This window comes from Prosopis cineraria, unplaced genomic scaffold (assembly GCF_029017545.1).
Source record: "Prosopis cineraria cultivar Desert tree isolate PC_DT_omini unplaced genomic scaffold, ASM2901754v1 PC7, whole genome shotgun sequence".
Classification (NCBI taxonomy): domain Eukaryota; kingdom Viridiplantae; phylum Streptophyta; class Magnoliopsida; order Fabales; family Fabaceae; genus Prosopis; species Prosopis cineraria.
The window spans coordinates 38,739,610-38,758,077 of record NW_026555338.1 but is presented as its reverse complement, the minus strand read 5'-3'; the positions used below and the strand labels follow the sequence as shown (position 1 = coordinate 38,758,077).

At 32.0% G+C, this 18,468-nt stretch overlaps 1 protein-coding gene across 1 annotated transcript; it reads right to left on the bottom strand.

Moving 5' to 3' along the window:
• Nucleotides 1-16,003: 16,003 nt before the first annotated feature.
• Nucleotides 16,004-17,186, bottom strand: LOC129316383 (cytochrome c-type biogenesis protein CcmE homolog, mitochondrial-like). Its single transcript, XM_054960778.1, has one exon. The coding sequence runs from the start codon at nt 17,056-17,058 to the stop codon at nt 16,279-16,281; it is 780 nt and encodes a 259-aa protein (XP_054816753.1). The 5' UTR covers nt 17,059-17,186; the 3' UTR covers nt 16,004-16,278.
• Between the last annotated feature and the right edge of the window lie 1,282 nt (nt 17,187-18,468).

Here is an 18,468-nt window from a genome sequence, read left to right as displayed (position 1 = left end):
TGTGATAACATCTTTTCTGTTTTTTATTTGGGGACGTGGGTGATATTAAATAATATCACTTAGGATGCAACTTTATTCGAGTTTATTTTGTCGTGCCTTTTAACACGAAGATTAATATTTACATTTTCTATATCTTCTAGAAGAAAATAGGAACGTTAATCACATGATTAACTCATCCTTGTAATAAAAAACACAAGGAGGTCAGGAAAATAAAACAAATTAAAAGTCTTAGTTTTATACTATATATGTAAACGCACAAATACGGAAATACCCAAGCTACATGCGTGGAAATTAAAAATAGGAAAACTTAATACGCAAATGCATGGATGCATGCGGGAAAATTAAACACGTTGATCCCCATACTTTGAAATGATATTATATGGAAGCGAGTCCGGAAACTCCAATTTAAAGAATAATTTTTAAACGGCTGCTTAATCTTTCCATAGTTACCGTAAAGAAAGTGAAATGCATGGAGTTCCGCTGTCATTCGATTCGAAGAAGGTGATGGCCGTGGGAGAAATTGGCAGACAACAGGCATGAAGCAAAGAGGTCATGTGTTTGGTGTCCAAGGTGGATGTGAGTCCGAGTATGTTAATATGAAAATGAATTAAGAGGTAGGGATATTTTGATATCTATAATTAATTAATACATAAATGAGGGTATCTCCTCGCAATTTGATGAATTGTGCATGGCTTAAATCAAGCCCCGTTAATCAAGTGTCGTATTGTGTGGGTTGGAATAGGTTCTATTAAATTAAAAGCAAGAGGCATCCAGTCCATGTGGCGGTAGCCACACGTGCACGGCATGAAGAAGGAGAAGAAAGTGAGGGGTACGAATGGACAACGAGTTTGTACCATCATCGTCACATGGGGCTCCCCCTAATCGTGCACACAACCCTACTTTCCTCCTATATATTAGCAGTATGTATTAATTATTATCACTATCATTTGCTCCCTTTAATTTAAAATATAAGTAATTTTTTTAAAAAATTCCATACCAATAAAAATTTTATTTTCATAAAAATATATATTATTTTTATATATAGTTTCAATTATCAATACACTTTATAATAAATAAAAAATATATTTATATAAAAATTTAGATTAATAAATATAAGAGGTAAAATGAAAAAAAATTACATTTATTAAATTATTTATATTTTGAATCAAAATTAATTGGGAAGCAGTGTGTCTGTTTGAAACTATTTTTTATTTTACTGTTTTGAGAATAAATATTTTATAAAACATGGTCTGAAAATAAAAAATAATAAAAATAAATATTTTTTCATTCTTTTTTATTCTTTAAAATAATAATCTCAAAACACTTAAAAATTATTTTTATTTTTTTCTTCAGAATAATATTTTATTTTTTTGTTTTTTAAAATATTTTTTAAAAATACATTACTAAATAATTTTTTTTATTTTCTTATTTTGAAGAATAAAAAACTATACTCGAAATAAGTTTTCAAAGAGGCCCTATATCTTCCATTCCCAATCCCCATGTGTATTCCATTCGCTCTTGTATTATATCTACCGCTGAGTGGCACCCTTACTTCATTCATATTCTCCTATCTACAAATTTTCATTCATTGCCACTATTTGTCTATTTTTATAAAAAAAATTAAATAATTATAAATTCAGAATCTAGTAAAGTTTTCAAGTTTTAAATATAACTCTCAACTTATAAGTATGATTCTTGTTTTTAACTATTTGAATCCATTTATGTATATCATTTTTTAAAAAAAGTCAATTGTCATTAATTCAAACTTTTAGAATTTAAATACCATTCCCATAAACTTATGAACTCAAATGTAATTATTTTTTGATTAATGGATTAATAGATGAAATCCATCAGAGCTGTTGATTTGTTTTAGTTCACCCGCCGAGACCATATCCCTTGTCGCCAAATTAACTAAAGTTGGAATCCAACAAAATAAAATGGACAAGAAATATATTAAAAAAAATTGAAAAATGGGAAGGCGATTGGCTCCTCCATCATTCCCTTGTTCCACAAGCAACTTTTGGAGAACCGCGACACATGATATATTAATTACAAATAAGAACAATTCTTTGTTGCGGCGAACAAGTGGAGGACACGATGACGATGCTTGCTTTAATCAACTCGAACATGGTCTCTAGCTCCCCGGATAAGTTAAGGCTTGTATTAACTTGTCCAGTATTTCATGTGATTCTGACCAAAGACCAATCACAGATCATAATTAATTATTAATTAATTTACATAAAAGCAGGACGCCAACTAAGAAATTATCAGCAGTTGTGGAAATTAAGGAATTATTGAAGGGAATGGGGTACATGGGTTGACCGTGTGCTTTCAAATCTCACAAAAGCTTCAAACTCGTGCGTGATGATATCCGGGTCAGGTAGTGTATATACATATCATCCTCAACAACATATCTTCATTAGTTTCGAGAATTTTTGCTTTTTGGGTTTCATGCTGACAGGGGATACATGTGTGAAAATAAGAAAACAAGAAACACGGGGCAAGGCGGCGGCAAGCCTGTATTTCGTTTCAAGGTTTTAGTACATAAATTAAGAAAATACAATATGTTATAATGCTGCTCCGAACTTGAGAAAATAGTGAGGATATGCAGGGGTACAACTAAAATATGATAATAATTATTGTCTTGAATTTTAAAATAATGGAAAAACGGGAACAAAAATTTTCTTCGGAAGTAAAAGCAGTGGTTGGAAAGAAACGGGGTACAGTATATTCGTATTCTGTTCCGCCCAATTCCTATAGTTCTTTTCACTGTCACCGCAACAATTTTTTTTAGGCAATAGTTTTTATTTTAATAATTTTAAAAATGTTATCAAATATAGATATAAATAACATTTTTTGTGTGTTACTATTAATATCTACTTTAAGTAACAAATATTTAGTAATATTTAAAAATTATTCCAACATTTTTTAAATGCTGCAATAAAATTTTTAAATAGACAACTTAAAACACTATTGCCTATTATGACACTTTTATCATAACATTTTAAAATTAGTCCTTATTTTAATAGGCAAAAAAAATGTTACTTATAAATCTTCTTTTTGAAAATATTTAAAAAAACTGTTGCCTCTAATATTTTTTTAATAATAAAAAAATATTTTTTTATAAGTTATCTATATTCTTTTATTTGTTTATTTATTTATTTTCTTAATTTTCCATTTATTAATTAGAAAAAACTAAAATTTAATTTAACAATTATCTATATGTAATATTTTTACATTATAATAATTAAAAGTTTTGTTGAAAGAGTGGTCACAGCTATCTTATTACTTCAAGTGAATTACAATTCGAATCTCAAGTAAGGAAGTAAATATTAGGGATTTTTTTCTATTTTTAAAAATTATTTTTTATTTTTAAAACTAGAAAAATTTAAAAATTTATTTGAATAAGTGTTTTTCATTTAATTATTTTCGAAATTATTTTCATTTTTTGTTTTTAAAAACAAAAAAATAGAAACAACTTTATCATTTTATTTTTTTATTTTTAAAATACACTAAATTTGATTATTAAAAATGATAGTTATCTTGATCAATTTTTATTATTAATCATCACTATTAATTACATATAGCTATCAGTATCAGTCTATTTTTCAAATTTTAAAACTAACAAATTTTCATTTTATTGTCTTAAAAATAATTTTAAAAAATTTATTTCAAAATAGTTTTTAAAAATAAAAAATGAGAATAGAAATCAAACAGGCTCTTAAATTTTGGTTATTTAATATTTTTTTAACAATTCTTAAATATTGCCTATAATTATATAACAAGTAACGGATAAAAATTGTTGCTTATTTCAGTACCCTAAAACTATTGCCTATTGTTTTACTGTATAGGCAATGGTTGTTTAATTTGTGGCTTAAAATATGAAAAAACCATTGTTTTAGACTATAGAATATAGGGGCAAGTTCCATGCCCAAAAATCATTGCCCATACCTATATGCAACAGTTACCTTGTAGCAACGGTTTTTGGCTACTGCCACAGGAAAAAAATGTTGTAGTGTGCGCAGTCGAATGTATTGCACGAGGACAACATTAATCAATATTACTAGTATATATGAAGGAGTGAAATCAAAGTCCGAGATTACGCTAACCAACCTGCCGTGTGTGGTCATATTAGAGGCTCGTATAGGTTATAGTCCTATTATCTACATATCCATACACACAGCCACGCACAAAAAGACACATGCTTGTTTAAATCCAAGAAATTTAAGGAAGAGGTACATGAAGCTGTATAATTAGTTAAGGAAACCAACAAAAGGCTTGTCATAAACAAATGAACACTTGCAAATATACAATACAACTTGAGCTCACAAATATCTGCGTCTTAAGTATGAGAGAATTGGATTTGGATGTGCTATGTGTTAAAAAATTACCACGGACTCAGTATCTTGATGCAGGCCTACTCAATAGAGCGTTGATTATTAGGTGAGACCTACATCAGGTAATGTAAAACTTGATGTTGATGGCTCATTCAAATATGAGATTGGTAAGTGTGGTGGAGTAAACAGAGACATTAAATGTTTTTTGGATTTGTGGCTTTAATGCTAACATTGGTAATTACAATAATCTCCATAGTGTCCAAGTTTTCACAAACTGTGTCAAGGCAATTAATCTGATAACTCATTGTCATATTGTCCAACACCCCTAAAGAGATATCTTCAACCTAGCCAAATTCTTACTATATAGGGATTGGAAGAGTAATTTAAATTTTATGTATAGAGAGGCTAATACTTATGTTCATATGCTAGCCACTCATGCCTAAAGCTTGAAAACCATGCATAGCAATCTTTCATGATTTTAATACTATTTTCATTCCAAAAAACGAAAAATTATCTTGAAGTTTAATCGTGATATTTAGGGTAGAGTTTATTTGAATAGGACAGCCCTTAGATAATTGTTTCCCAGAGGGAAAGGGGGGTTTTTTTATAAAAGAATAAAGAATTAGTGGCACTAGTTAAGTAAAATCATCACATTTATTATTTTTTGTTGGTAATATCACATTTATTATTGTTGAATGAACCATGCAACGTCTCTCTTCACAATTGAGACGGAAACATTCAAGACAGGGAGCACGCCGGGATAAAAAGATGGTAGTTGGAAGAGGTCAGGCAGCAAGCCCGGCCCAAATAAATAGATCAATTGGAATAATCTCCACCGGGATGTTCCTCAATCTCTCTTCCGGTTCTTGGCCCAAAAAATTATTTTCATTTTACTTTCCAGACATTTGATCAATCCTTCGATTTTGACCCTTCGATCAATTGATTGAAGTTTTCATGGACTTGTGGGAATCAACATTTAGTATAGAATTTGGGCCCCTTTTAAAGTTTATCTGCCAGCGGCCTAGATTTAAAACAAAGATAAATGGGATAAATAGTATCTAAAGAATATGAAAACTCACCATCAGGCTCACGAATGAATAATGATAGTCGATGCATGCAAATGCAAAAGCATATTCCCTCAAAGATCCCCATTATTTCCCTACTCCACCGAAAGCTCATGTAATATTCACAGGACTCCTTTTGGTTTAATCTTCGTCAACAACGTAGGCATGGCATTGTACTCCAAAGCCTGGATAAGATTTCCCGTTACTGCAATCGAGTCTGCTGATCACTCGTGCTCCTCCACTCCGCACTCGTTGGGTGAGGCGGAGAATAGGCCCATAGAGCACATCGTTGAAGGGGACAGGCTGAATCGAAGGGAAGATATTTGCCACTGCCTGGAATCAACGGTGGTGGATGGCCGATGGCAGTCGACGCAGCTAACAAAGCGGAAGATGATAGAAGTGGAGAGCGGAGGAGAATATTCGGTATGATCCTCATCCGAATAATTCCTGTGGGTGGACTATTTGCAGTTGCAGGCACCAGTGTTCCCATCTGCATCAAGCCATTGTCGGCGCTGGATGGCGTCCTTCTCGGCGATGTTAAAGATTTGAAGATTCAAAATATTTTATTCTCATTTTAATTAAGAATATTTCATTTTAATTTAAGCTATTATTATTTTTAAGCATTTATGGTTATCTTTTCATTATTATTATTATTATTATTATATTTAGTTTTAGGATTTTTAAAATATTTTCACATTTATTTCCGAGGTTAGGTTGAGATCTATGAATAAGATCCTAATTCATTTGGTTCACATATAATTGAATAAGAATTGCTATCAATTTATTTTTTCTTTGAGTTTCTCTTTTCTTTTTATCTAGTTATCTTTTTTCTCTATATTTTCTCTACCTCCTTTTTCTATTTTCTATATTCTCTTCTTTGTTTCTCCTTTCTTGTTCTAGATTAACTGGCATCAGAGTTAGGTTTCTACTTCACTTCTACTGCTAAACTAACTCTAAAATACCTGCTCAGTACCAAAATCATCATATGGAAACACTTTTTTGAGAAAAGTTTATATCTTAAAGCTCCTTAGATTACGTAGTAAAATATTTTGATTTTAAATTTTAATCTCTGAGTTTTTTTGGACATTATGGTGGTATTTTGGGTCTTTTCTACCTATTTTTTTCTTCTTATTATTGTTTTGGTTCTTTATTTTCTTCATTTTAAACCATTATACCATAACTCCTCTTTTTGCTCCATATTTTTGTTTCCTTCCTTTCTTGTTTTAATTATTGTTCCATATTTTCTTGCCTTCCTTCACTCATGATTTTTCCTTTAATTTAACCTAAAAAATTGATATCTTTTAATCCTTTTTCTTATAATCTTAGGTCAACCATACCCAACTCTCACGCATACAGTTTGGCCCTATATTTGAGTCATAGTTTACTCAATGCTAGTCAAAATTTTTATAGGTTTCCCTAAAGGGTTCTAAACCCCTGAAGGTTACTGTGAAAAATTTACTCAAATTATTAGTTATTTAATATGTGTGATCCTTGAGAAACTTTTGAGTTTTTGGAAACTTAGGCTTATTGAATTGGGTCTTTACTTTTATAGAGGTCAATTTGGTAACCTTTTTTTAAAATAGGATATTAGACCTTCATTTTTTGTAAGTTTTCCTCTATTAAACCACCATTAACTTCCCAAAGTCATAGGTAGTCATGGTTAAATCAATCGGAATACTAAGGTTGTAAATTCAACAAGAAGGATCTTAAGTTTTCTAAACTCATAACACTATGCAATCATTTATTCAAAAGAAATTAAAGTTAGAATGTGACAAAAGCATGGGCTTCTGATTTATATAAAGCATTCACAAAAGAAGTTGGAAAACATTATTTTTGCAAAAACAATATAGGTGTACTGCAGCATATTGCAGTCATGCCCTTGCATGTTTACCTTTATGCCATATGCCGCAGTGCATTGCATGAATTTGATAGCAACAGAGTTGTCACATGACAGCTCCTGGAGCAAAATTCTGACACACCCTATTTATCTGTTCGATTTTTGAATGAGGTGATATAGGTATCTAAAGAGAGCTTTTTTTGACCTCTAGCTGATGACGTTGTTGTAAAATCTCCAAGTAAGACAAGTAAGATTACCTTTATTAATCCTCCCTAATCTATAAACATCAATGTAATTATCAAACTTGTCAAATTATACAAGTGGGATCCTAAGTTTTCAATATTTAAAACATTTTAAAAGATCCTTACAAATTAAAAATCAAAGTTTGATTAATATGCAGAAGAATAGGATTTCAAAAAAAATTAGTGCATTTGCGTAAAAATTGAAAAATAGTAAATCACTATAGAAAAAGAGGTATACACCACAGCTTGTCATACTTGCGCTATAGCTTGTGAGCCTCTGTTCCATACGCCACGATGTATTGCACGATTTTGACAATAGATTTTGCTATTATTTGATAGCAATGGGGCAAACTTCTAATAGGCCCCAATTCTTTGTCTAACGTCTAATTAACATGATTTAGGTGCCTATAAAGAATTTTATCTGCCTATAAAGAATTTTCTCTTAACTCTATCTAATAGCTTTAATTTCACAAGAAAATTATCTCACAGTCAAAAGTTGGACATTCTTTTCAAAACTCACTCGTTTTCATCATTACACAATACTTGAGTGTCCAAAATTCCTACCAAAAGCTAAAAGCTACAAACACCACTCAGATCACATTCAATGGACTAAAACAGACCTATGTAACATGCCACATTACTATCGATACACATGAAACACATTTTTCATTGCTAAACCCCTTAATCTCAAAAACAATAAGGGGAGCTCCAATCACAAATTTCATCAACTGATTATCATAATTTAAGTGCCATGCACAACTATTACTTGCATTAGTATTTTAATCCTACTCTAGGTCTCACAATCAATACATATACACCTTAGGGCTCAAAATACATTATATAGTTTAACAAAACACATAGTGCAAGTAAATCACAACATGAATTATCTCTAGTTGGCAATATAATGCAAGAATATACACATTAATACTTAAAAAGAAAAGGAGGTCTATAAAGAGGATAGTAATCCCATGCCTCAAGCTATTTCCCTATGTCTTGTCCCTTTGAGTTAGTTCCTATAATATTAAAGATAGTAGAGTAAGTACAATCACTCAGTAACTAAGGTTTATCTAACTTATACTAATGCATATTAATTAATTTAAATGCAAGTGGTAAATATATTACTCTCAATTCATTTAGCATGATCAAGAAACACTAACCACAATTCTCATTCATATTAGCATGTATTCATAAGATAATGATTTGTTAACATATTTTCACATAGGTATAAGGTAAATCTCATTATTTTTATCACTAAGGTCATAATATAGACAACTATGTTCCCTTTTATCACTATATGCATGATCAAACCTTCTTTATATCCTCCTTATACCTCTGATACAAAACTGTAGGCTATAACACATTAAGGTTGTCTATAAATTGAGATTACCTTAGCCAAAACACGTGTAAGAAGCTACCTAATCAGGGTTGATCAACTTATTAGTAAGTCATGGTTTTTTTCATTTTTTAGACTATGGGGTGTCATTCTCCCTGAACTATCATTCTCGTTGAACAAGTAAGATAATATAAACAATAAATCCATGCTAACCATCAAGCTTTGACGGAGGTCTTACCACATGGATTTTAATTTTCTACTCATCTTCCTTGGTGAACTCCCACCTACCATGATCATGTAATGAATAGATATGCAATAGCCCATAGTAGGCAAGTGTTCAGTACTCAAGCATGCTCAATTATCTCATTGTACTATCATTATACATATTCATCACATAGTTACATTTAATACACATCATCAAACTCCACAACAAGTTATGTCATGAAACTCCTTTATCACATAATCATTAAACTCCACTCATCATATAATTATTGACTCAACAATACAAGACTTAGCCTTAATTTAATTAAAGTGGGAGAGGTTGGAGGATTGAGTCTTGAGAAGTCCCTTGGGTGAGGGGGATACCCCAAGTACCACCTTAGGTAAAGCTGACTTTCATTGTGGTGATGTGGGTTAACCCAATATTGTTACATTTCACATTTGAGTAACCCAACTTTACTTCAGACTCACATTTAAGGTTGAAATTGTAACCAAATAAGCTCGTTAGACTTGTATGGCCTTACACTTCACTAATAAACTTAATTATTTTAATTAAGCTTAGTTAATCGAATTTAACTTTTGATGTTACAATTAGTCTAACAATCAAATAATTTTTCAATTAAAAGTTGGACACTCATTTTCAAACTCCTTTTTAATAATATCTCGCAACTTAAGTATGCAATTGCTAATCCAAGTGCCAAGAGCTCACACCAACCCTTAAATTACATTCAATGGACTACAATGAACTCGTGCAACACACTAAGACAACCAAACAACACCAATACCACATTTTTACTTCTCAACCCATTAAATCACAAAAATATAGTAGAAGCCAAATTCTTACATCAACATATAATTCATAATATTCATCTATTTACATATCTCCTTATTTGTACTAGTATTTTGCCCATATTTAAACTTTACAACCATAACACATACAACTTAGGGCACAAAATACACATTCAATTTAATTTTTCAAATAGTACAAGTAGTCAAAAATCATTGACCCTTATTGGCAAATTATTAACAAAATATGTATATAAATAATACTACAAGGTCTACTAGTCAGATTTCCACATAATCCTATACCTTTGGTCATTTTTCCTTATCTTGATCAAATGAGCTAGCCCTTGTAATATTAAAAAGAGAGAGGTGAGTACAATCACTCAGTAACCAATGTCAATCTAGTCTATATAGATGCATGTTAATTAGTTATGGGTGCAAATGACAATTAAATTATTTTTTCAAGAAAATCTACCTTTTAAATTATCGCCACAACCATAATACTAACAACCATGTGACTGGAACCATACATATACAAAACTTATATAAATTATCATCATTAGACACATATAGGGTCACAATATTTACAATCATGTGTCCTTAACAACGTTGTTAGTCCACAATATCAACAATCATGTGGCTAAAATATGATATGCATGATCAATGACATCCTTATACTCTCCTAATATATTTGACATGAAATCGATCGCTATCTAATGGCTACGTCCATGAACTCAATCTAACCAAGTCTTTCACTTGTGAAGATCAGTTGACTAAGGCTACTATACTTACTTGTGAGTCATGATTTTCTCTAATGCTAATAATCATGAGGTGTCATTAGGGGTAAGCAAAACCAAAAATCAAATCAAATTTTTGTTATATGATTCAACCTATTCAATTTTTTGGTTTAATTTAGTTTTTTTTTGGAAAAAATATTTTGGTTGATCTATTCAATTTAGTTAGTAAGATTTAAAATCGAATAGATCAAACCAACCAATTTATCATATATATATAATTTATTTATAATAAATTATATTTAGTTCATTAATTACTTTACTTTATTTTATTCTTTAAATTTTGTACTTAAATAAAAGTAAATATATAATTTGATAAGTTGAAACCCTAACCCTCATTAAAATGGGATACTATCATTTTACAAGACCAATTTTATATATAAGCCTTGTCTATTTTAAAGAGAAAGAAAACATAATTGGCCCAAGTCCAAGTAACCCAACATGAAGTCCAAAACTGAATTAACTGATCAAACCAAATTATCAAATTTCAGTTTGATCTTTATTCAGTTCAATTTAATTCATATTTTTAGCATTGCTTGGTTGATAGGGTTTACACATTTTGGTATCAAATCAAACCAAGTGATGCTCATCCCTATATGTTGTACCCTTGAGCTAGCTTCTTCATGAATTGGTAGATATTAGTTAGATTCAATTCCCTCGAAGAACAATTAAAAAAGTCCCTTAACAATAATGGGACATTGACTATCTCTTAATTCCAATAATTAGTAGTCTGGCTAGCTTTCGATCATGATAGTAAGCCACGAATACAATATGAATTTTATCACTACTCTTCTTCCTATGTGAACCCCCGCCATAAATGATCATGCCATGCATATATCAACACATAGTATAAAAATTTTAGTTAGTCTACAATTTAAATCACAAGGATAATAATTAATATCCTTATTAGAATAAATTTCAACATTTTAAGTCACCACTCTCAACTTCACCAAAATTACAACCTCACTTTAAAAAATACCCATTAGGTTTATTAGCCTCATCTAACTCACATTGGCCTCAATACACAATTAAACCATCATTAATGGCATTTAACACCTTTAACCACTCTTATAAATGCCATTATTGGCCATTAATAGTCTCCATTAACCAAATACTTATAAATCATCAATAGTAGTTTTAAATAACTTCAACAATTTTCATTAACTTAATTTAAGTTTATGGGTTCAGACCCATAGCCATTAGAGACCAAAAATCAACATCCCAATATAAACCTTAACTTAACTCTTCAAGAAAATGAAAAAGGGTGAAGAAAAGGGTATAAGAGGCTTATTCTTAATGTTTGGAGGATCCAAAATGTCCCTAATGATTCACAATCTTTAGCCTTAGCAGAGCTTGGTGAATGCCCTTCATTTACTCCTTTTTTTCCTTTTGATTTCTCAAATAAATGCAGGCTCACTTAAGCAAAAGTTTGACCATTTCTGATGGCATAGGCGGTATACGCCTCGACGCATGGCATCGAGAAGCCAATTCTTCATACATTTCCACACATGTGCTGTAGCGAATGCGTTACACGCCGCAACATGTAGCACAGAGCTATTTTCTCTTAATTCCCTCTCTTTTCGATATATGGATAACTCGGCTTTGCTTTGGGCCAGATTTAAGGCTGAAATTACTGCAAAAAAGTTGGTTAGACCTCTTTGGCAACACACTACACTAATTTCACACTCAATCACCTTAATTAGGCTTAGTTAATCATGGTCAAATTTTGAGATGTTACATTTTTTATCTTACTTTTTTTTACCTAGAATTAAAAGAAAAACACCTTCAATCATGATGTTATAAGTTCATTCAATCTCCAATATGATTATATTGACATCGTCAATGTGATTATATTAATTATCATCAGTATAATTATTGTTATTAATGTGATTATGTTGATTACCACTGCTATAATTATGTTGGACTTGGCTTCCCTCTTCCTACCTCTTATTAAATCTGGACAATTTAGATTAAATATATTTATTTTTATATTTATTAAAAAATTTAATAAATATGTTTTATTGTTAATTTGGGTAGTTTAGATTTAATATGGGTGGTCCAAATTTAATATTAACATTAATAAAAAATTTAATATTAATTTTGAACCATCTATATTAAATTTGAATGGTCCAGATTGGTGATTAGATATTTTAAAAAAATTAATTTTTATAAATTAACTATCTAGATATACTTTGGATAGTGTAAATTTAACATTAAAATTATATATATGTTTAATATTAAATTCAAACTACCCATATTAAATTTGAACTATCCATATTGTTGATTATATTTAATAATTTTATATTTTAATAAACAAAATAAAAATAAGAATAAAAATATTTAATCTAGACTATTCAAATTAAATTTTTATGGTCCATATTTAATTTGGGGGTGGGAGGAGAGAAGCCAAGTCTGATTATGTTAATAGCTATCAATGTTACTATTAGTATAATTTGGTTGATCAATCTAACTTGAATTTTATATGTTCATGTCAAGTTCAGAAAGAGAAGTCACATTAAAAGAAAAAAACTTTAAATCCTATCATCTTAAAAACTGATGAAAACCCTAATACTTTAACTTTTAAAGGAGATAATATGCCTAACAAAGACCTTTTACCTATATAAGTGGTGTTAGAAAGCAATAGCATTGATCATTTTGAGATTGAGGCATGTGACAAAGAAGTTAAGTCAAACCATGTTAAATTTTTTGCTCCTAGTCTAAATATAATCATTCTTGAGACTCAAGAGGAAGCTGATATTCTAAAAGAAGAATAGTTATGGAAACAAACTTTACTCGTGTTAGTTTTGGGTTCTAATACTATTAATCATGATACTCAATTTCATTCAGCTCTTGTTCAACATCTTTCGTTTATTATACCTTCTAGTGATGACATTATTGCAGTTGCAAAAGAACAAATTATTTTTGAATCACATGGTTCTCTCTATTATTATCTTGTTTGTTGGAAAGAATTTTTAGATTTGTATGTTATGATTTCACATGCTCAAATTGTTTGTTGTTTACTTGATGTCATTTATTGGTATATAATTTACTAGAAATGATTTCCAAACAACATGAAATCTCTCAATCCCATCATACTTCCTGAGCATATCCACCATGTTACTTTTCAAAATAGAGGTCTTCAAACAAGTGAGAAATGATAGGATGAAAAAGAAAAAGATGAAGAAATAATTAAAGATATAAAAGATTGAATATTGAATACTCCCTCTGTTAAAAAATATAGGCATTTTTTGAGGAGTTGGATGTTAAAAAATGTAAGACATTTTTAGTCTTTCGAGGTGTAATCATTGTCTTTTTTTCCAAAGTGCCTCCATTGATAGTGACTTTGTATTTACTGTAGGATATTTAATAGAGATAAATATGAAAAAATAAAGTTAGTTTGAAAGTAAATAACTAATTTATTGGGGGTGATATTCAATTAAAAATGCCTTACATTTTTGGATAGATGAAGTATATTTTACTTTCATATTAATTAAGAGTATTTTGTTTTAATTTGAATTATTGTTATCTTTCAGCAGTTATTGTCACCTTTTTATTTAATTTTAGGATTTTTAGAATATTCTTGCATTTATTTTTAGGGTTAAATTGAGATCTATAAATAGCAACTTAACTCATTTGCTTTGAACACGCTTTTGATTGAATAAAAATTACTATAGTTTGCCTCTTCTCTCTTCTTTCAACCTAGTTATTTATTCTTTCTATATTCTCTCTATTCCTTTTCTCTCTTTTCCATATTCTCTTCTCCCTTTCCCCCTCCCTATTCTACATAACGGGGGCTTTCCTATTCCTTCGTGCCAAAGTAGAAAGCAATCATCTAAGCAAATAGAAGGAGGCAGAATTCGTGTGCTCTCCAGTTTGAAGATGATGTTTAATCAGGGTTTTTTGGAAGTGTATCCCTTACTAGCCTAAATGCAGACTAAATAACCGTGTTTGGCAATTTAAGCTTTCAAATCTGCATTAGAAAGAAGCTTCATAGCAAGAGCTAGAAAGAATAACTCATAATCTCTTGAAATTGAAAGAATAAATCATAATCTCTTGAAATTGATCTGAATAGCTTTCAGTTTTTGTGGTGCAATTTTGAAATTGAAATCGCAAAAACAACTAGACTCTGAAAGCTCTTTATGGGAGTTTGAACTATTCAAATAGATCGAGCATTACTCTAACGACGCTCCTAATAATGTTCATTGAACGAAACAATTGCAACATACAAAAGAGAACACCATAATTGGTACAATTTATTTATAGAGGAAAATTTGAGAATCTTCTCTTCCTGTCTAGACGGTGGTGGTGGGAATATTTAATGCAAGTAAAAGGCAAGGAATGACGAGAGGGATGCTCCAAGCACGGGGATGGTAGCGGTTGAGAAGGCGGAGTCGGAAGGGGTAGGGGCCTCGGAGGCCAAAGCCACCGACATGGAGGCAGCAACCACCAACAGCACGGCACAGGAGATCCTCTTAACGTCCATGGCGAATTACGAAATTGGAAAAGAAAACGTTATCGTAAAATAATTTTCAAGATTTGGTTTTCATTATAACCTGTATATTTCCTTTTATTTTTCATAATCTATTATTCACCAATCTGTTCACATTCCACAGTACATATTTGTCTTGCAAGCATCGTCGCTTTCTTTCGTTTGGGATCTTACATCTTTATGACATGTCCTATATCAACTCGATTCTTAAGAGGTGGCTAATGGAATAGCCTCGGTATATTGGATCCCCACAAGTACATTACCGTTAGCCTCCCCTTAGATATCATGCCATTTATCCTTGATGGTAAGGATTCAATCCCCCATCAACAAGCCTCCAAACTGCTTCTACAGGATCTGAATTCTCACCGTGAGATTACGTGACCTATTGATTGCCAATTTTCATCTCTTGTTGGGTGTGAGCCCCCACAGTCAGCTCTCCTCAACTTGGTTAACGACTTGGCTTTAATTCCCTCGTTTGGAACTGAACTATCAAATGAAACGAAATAAATTTCAAATTTACAGTTGTGAGGAGTCATTTCCAGCAGTCCCTAACACAACTCTATCCCTCGGCCCCTTGGGGGGGGGGGGGAGATGATACTTAAAGGGAGAAAATTCTTCCTTTGCATATTATTCCGGACACAATCACTTGAAGATTTGCTCCACAGGAGAAAGTGTAATTGAGGAAGACACAGGCAAGGCGAAGTTGGAGTTCAATGCAACTCTCGCTCTTATCTGTCATTTCGGGGAGAACACAATGTTCGTCATCACCGTATATGGGATACATTTCTATAAGAACGTGCCCAATGAGCTTGTAACATAGGTCTCAGGCCATTCTCGTCCTCCAGTCCTTGCCCATAAACTCCTACTTCTAACAACAGGAAAGCATCTTACAGATTCTTCAGACATAACATAAGTTATCATTTCGCTTATTCATTTGAGAAATATCACCTCACAAAAATGAATTACAACAACAAAATATAATAGATAAACAATCAAGTTTACCTCTCCCGACACTCATCGTATACCAATGCCTATCCTAATTATCATCCTGTTTGATAACTCACTTCTCGTCCCAAAAATTATGGCATTTATAATCTAGTAGAACCAACACCCCCCCCCCCCAAAAAAAAGAGAGAGAGGGGGGGGGGGAATAATCTCAAAATCGATTTGTATCATCCATCTACGAGCTCTTGGCTCCCTCATCCACAGCAACGCCAGCCTCTATCATCTTCTTGTTTTTCTCAATAGCCGCAGCAACTTCTTTGGGCATGTATTTCTCATCATGCTTTGCAAGAACCTCGGTGGCCGAAAAATAACACTCTCCACTCCTCGCCTTTCCAGACACACTTTTAGCCGAAACCTCTTTCTTGACTTCCTCTGTAAAGGGCTTTACAAACCCCTCAACCACCACGGAGTGCCCCTCCCTAAACAAATCTGGCAACGAACCCTGATAGCGAACCAAAATATCAGTAACCAAATCAGTGATTACGAATTCCATTTCCTGGGATGAAGCCGGATGCACGACGCTGCCTTCGAGGACCAGACCACCCAAGCGAAACTTGTTTTTCGATGGGTTCGAGGAGTATTTTTCGAGAGCATCAGTCGGAGTGACGTAGAAGACCAATTGATCTTGGAAATTATTCAAGACGATCACAATAAAGCCTGCGATGCAGCTGAAGGTCAGTGCATAAGTCCAGAGTCGGCGATTCTGAAGCTGCCTGGCTCGGGCGCCTATGTCGACCGTCTTCTTAGATCGGAATGGCTGGCGGCGAGCTGTAGAGAAGAAACGGTGGCCGGAGGAAGAGGACGCGGAATCAGGGAGAAGGATCGCAGGGACATGAGAGACAGAAGCAACAAACAAGGGCGGAGATGCGATGGGCCTGGGGCGGAGAGATGACCGAAACAATGAGGCGGTTCGGAGACGAGAAGATCGGAATCTAAGGGCAAGAGTAGAGGCCATGTGAGGTGAAGTAATGGCGTAGGATCTGAAGAAGGGTTGAGGGTTTTGGATCTGCCTGTAAACGCAAACGAACGAGGTACAATATTATACGATTGTCCTGTCCGCCTTTTCCATTTCTTTTTTTAACCTCTTGTTTGCATTTGCTATGCTTGCTACGGCGGCACCTTCCTCCTAATAAACTATTCCTCCATTCTTTGTTTATGGAAGATTTATAAGATACCTTATAAAATTTGAGGAGGTATAATGAATTATTTTCAAAAATGTTTACATATGTAGTTGATTGTAGCAGGTTTGATATTAAAATTTAAAATAAAGTTAATAATTTTAATTAAGAATAATTTGGGATTTTTATAAAAAAATTTGAAAAAAATCAAGACTCTTAATTAATTTTAATCTCCTTTCTTAACCTGGGCTAGTTAGAAGTGTCTGATGAATAGAGTGGGAGGTATTTTCATTTATTTTACTAGCATTATAAATCCTATATTAAAAAAAAAGAAAAATAATAAAAAATCCCTCTGAAATATATAAATGACAATTTGGTCTTTCGAAATGTTATGATTTCCCTGAAGTCCCTAAGAATTTCTCTATCATTAATAAATTTATATAAATTATCAAATTGTCCTTATTAAAAATAAATGATTCACAAGTTTGTTTACATATTCACAACTTTTTTCTTATATTCGTAACAATATAACAGTAAATCACAACTTTCATGTTAAATTTCTTATTTATTGTTGCATTGTTGCAAATATAAAAAGAAAAGTTATGAATATATAAACAAAACTTGTGAATCATTTATTTTTAATAAGGACAATTTGGTAATTTATATAAATTCATTAATAACAGAAAAATTCCTAAGAACTTCAGGGGAATTATGGCATTTTGAGGGACCAAATTGTCATTTATATATTTCTTTTTTTTAATACAAGGCCATGGAAAACTGTGCAGAAAGACTAAAATCTAGTTATGTCTAAGGCTAAAAGGCTTGTACAATCTTATGGTGGTTCATTAAAGATTTGAATATCAAAGTTGTTGTGTATTGTTTGGTAAGCCAAGAGATCAATGCATCTATTTTCTTCTCTATTGACATAGTCAAAGGTAACCACCCAATTCCTCATAGTGAGATCTCTTATCATATTGATAATATTGGATAAAGAGTGATTCCTTGGGTAGTTGTTACTAATAAGAGGTAACGCCTCCATTGAGTTTAAGTAGATATTGACTTTGAATAATCTCTCATTCCAGTAGAGGTTAAGTCCTTCATAAATTCTCATAAGATTTGCCTCTGTGCTAGGATGGTAACTAAGGAATTTTGAAAATGCTTTAATCCAATTTCCTTTATCATCTCTAATTATGCCTCCACAAGCAACAGTGCCATAGTTGTTAATAGAGCTGTCTATGTCAAGTTTA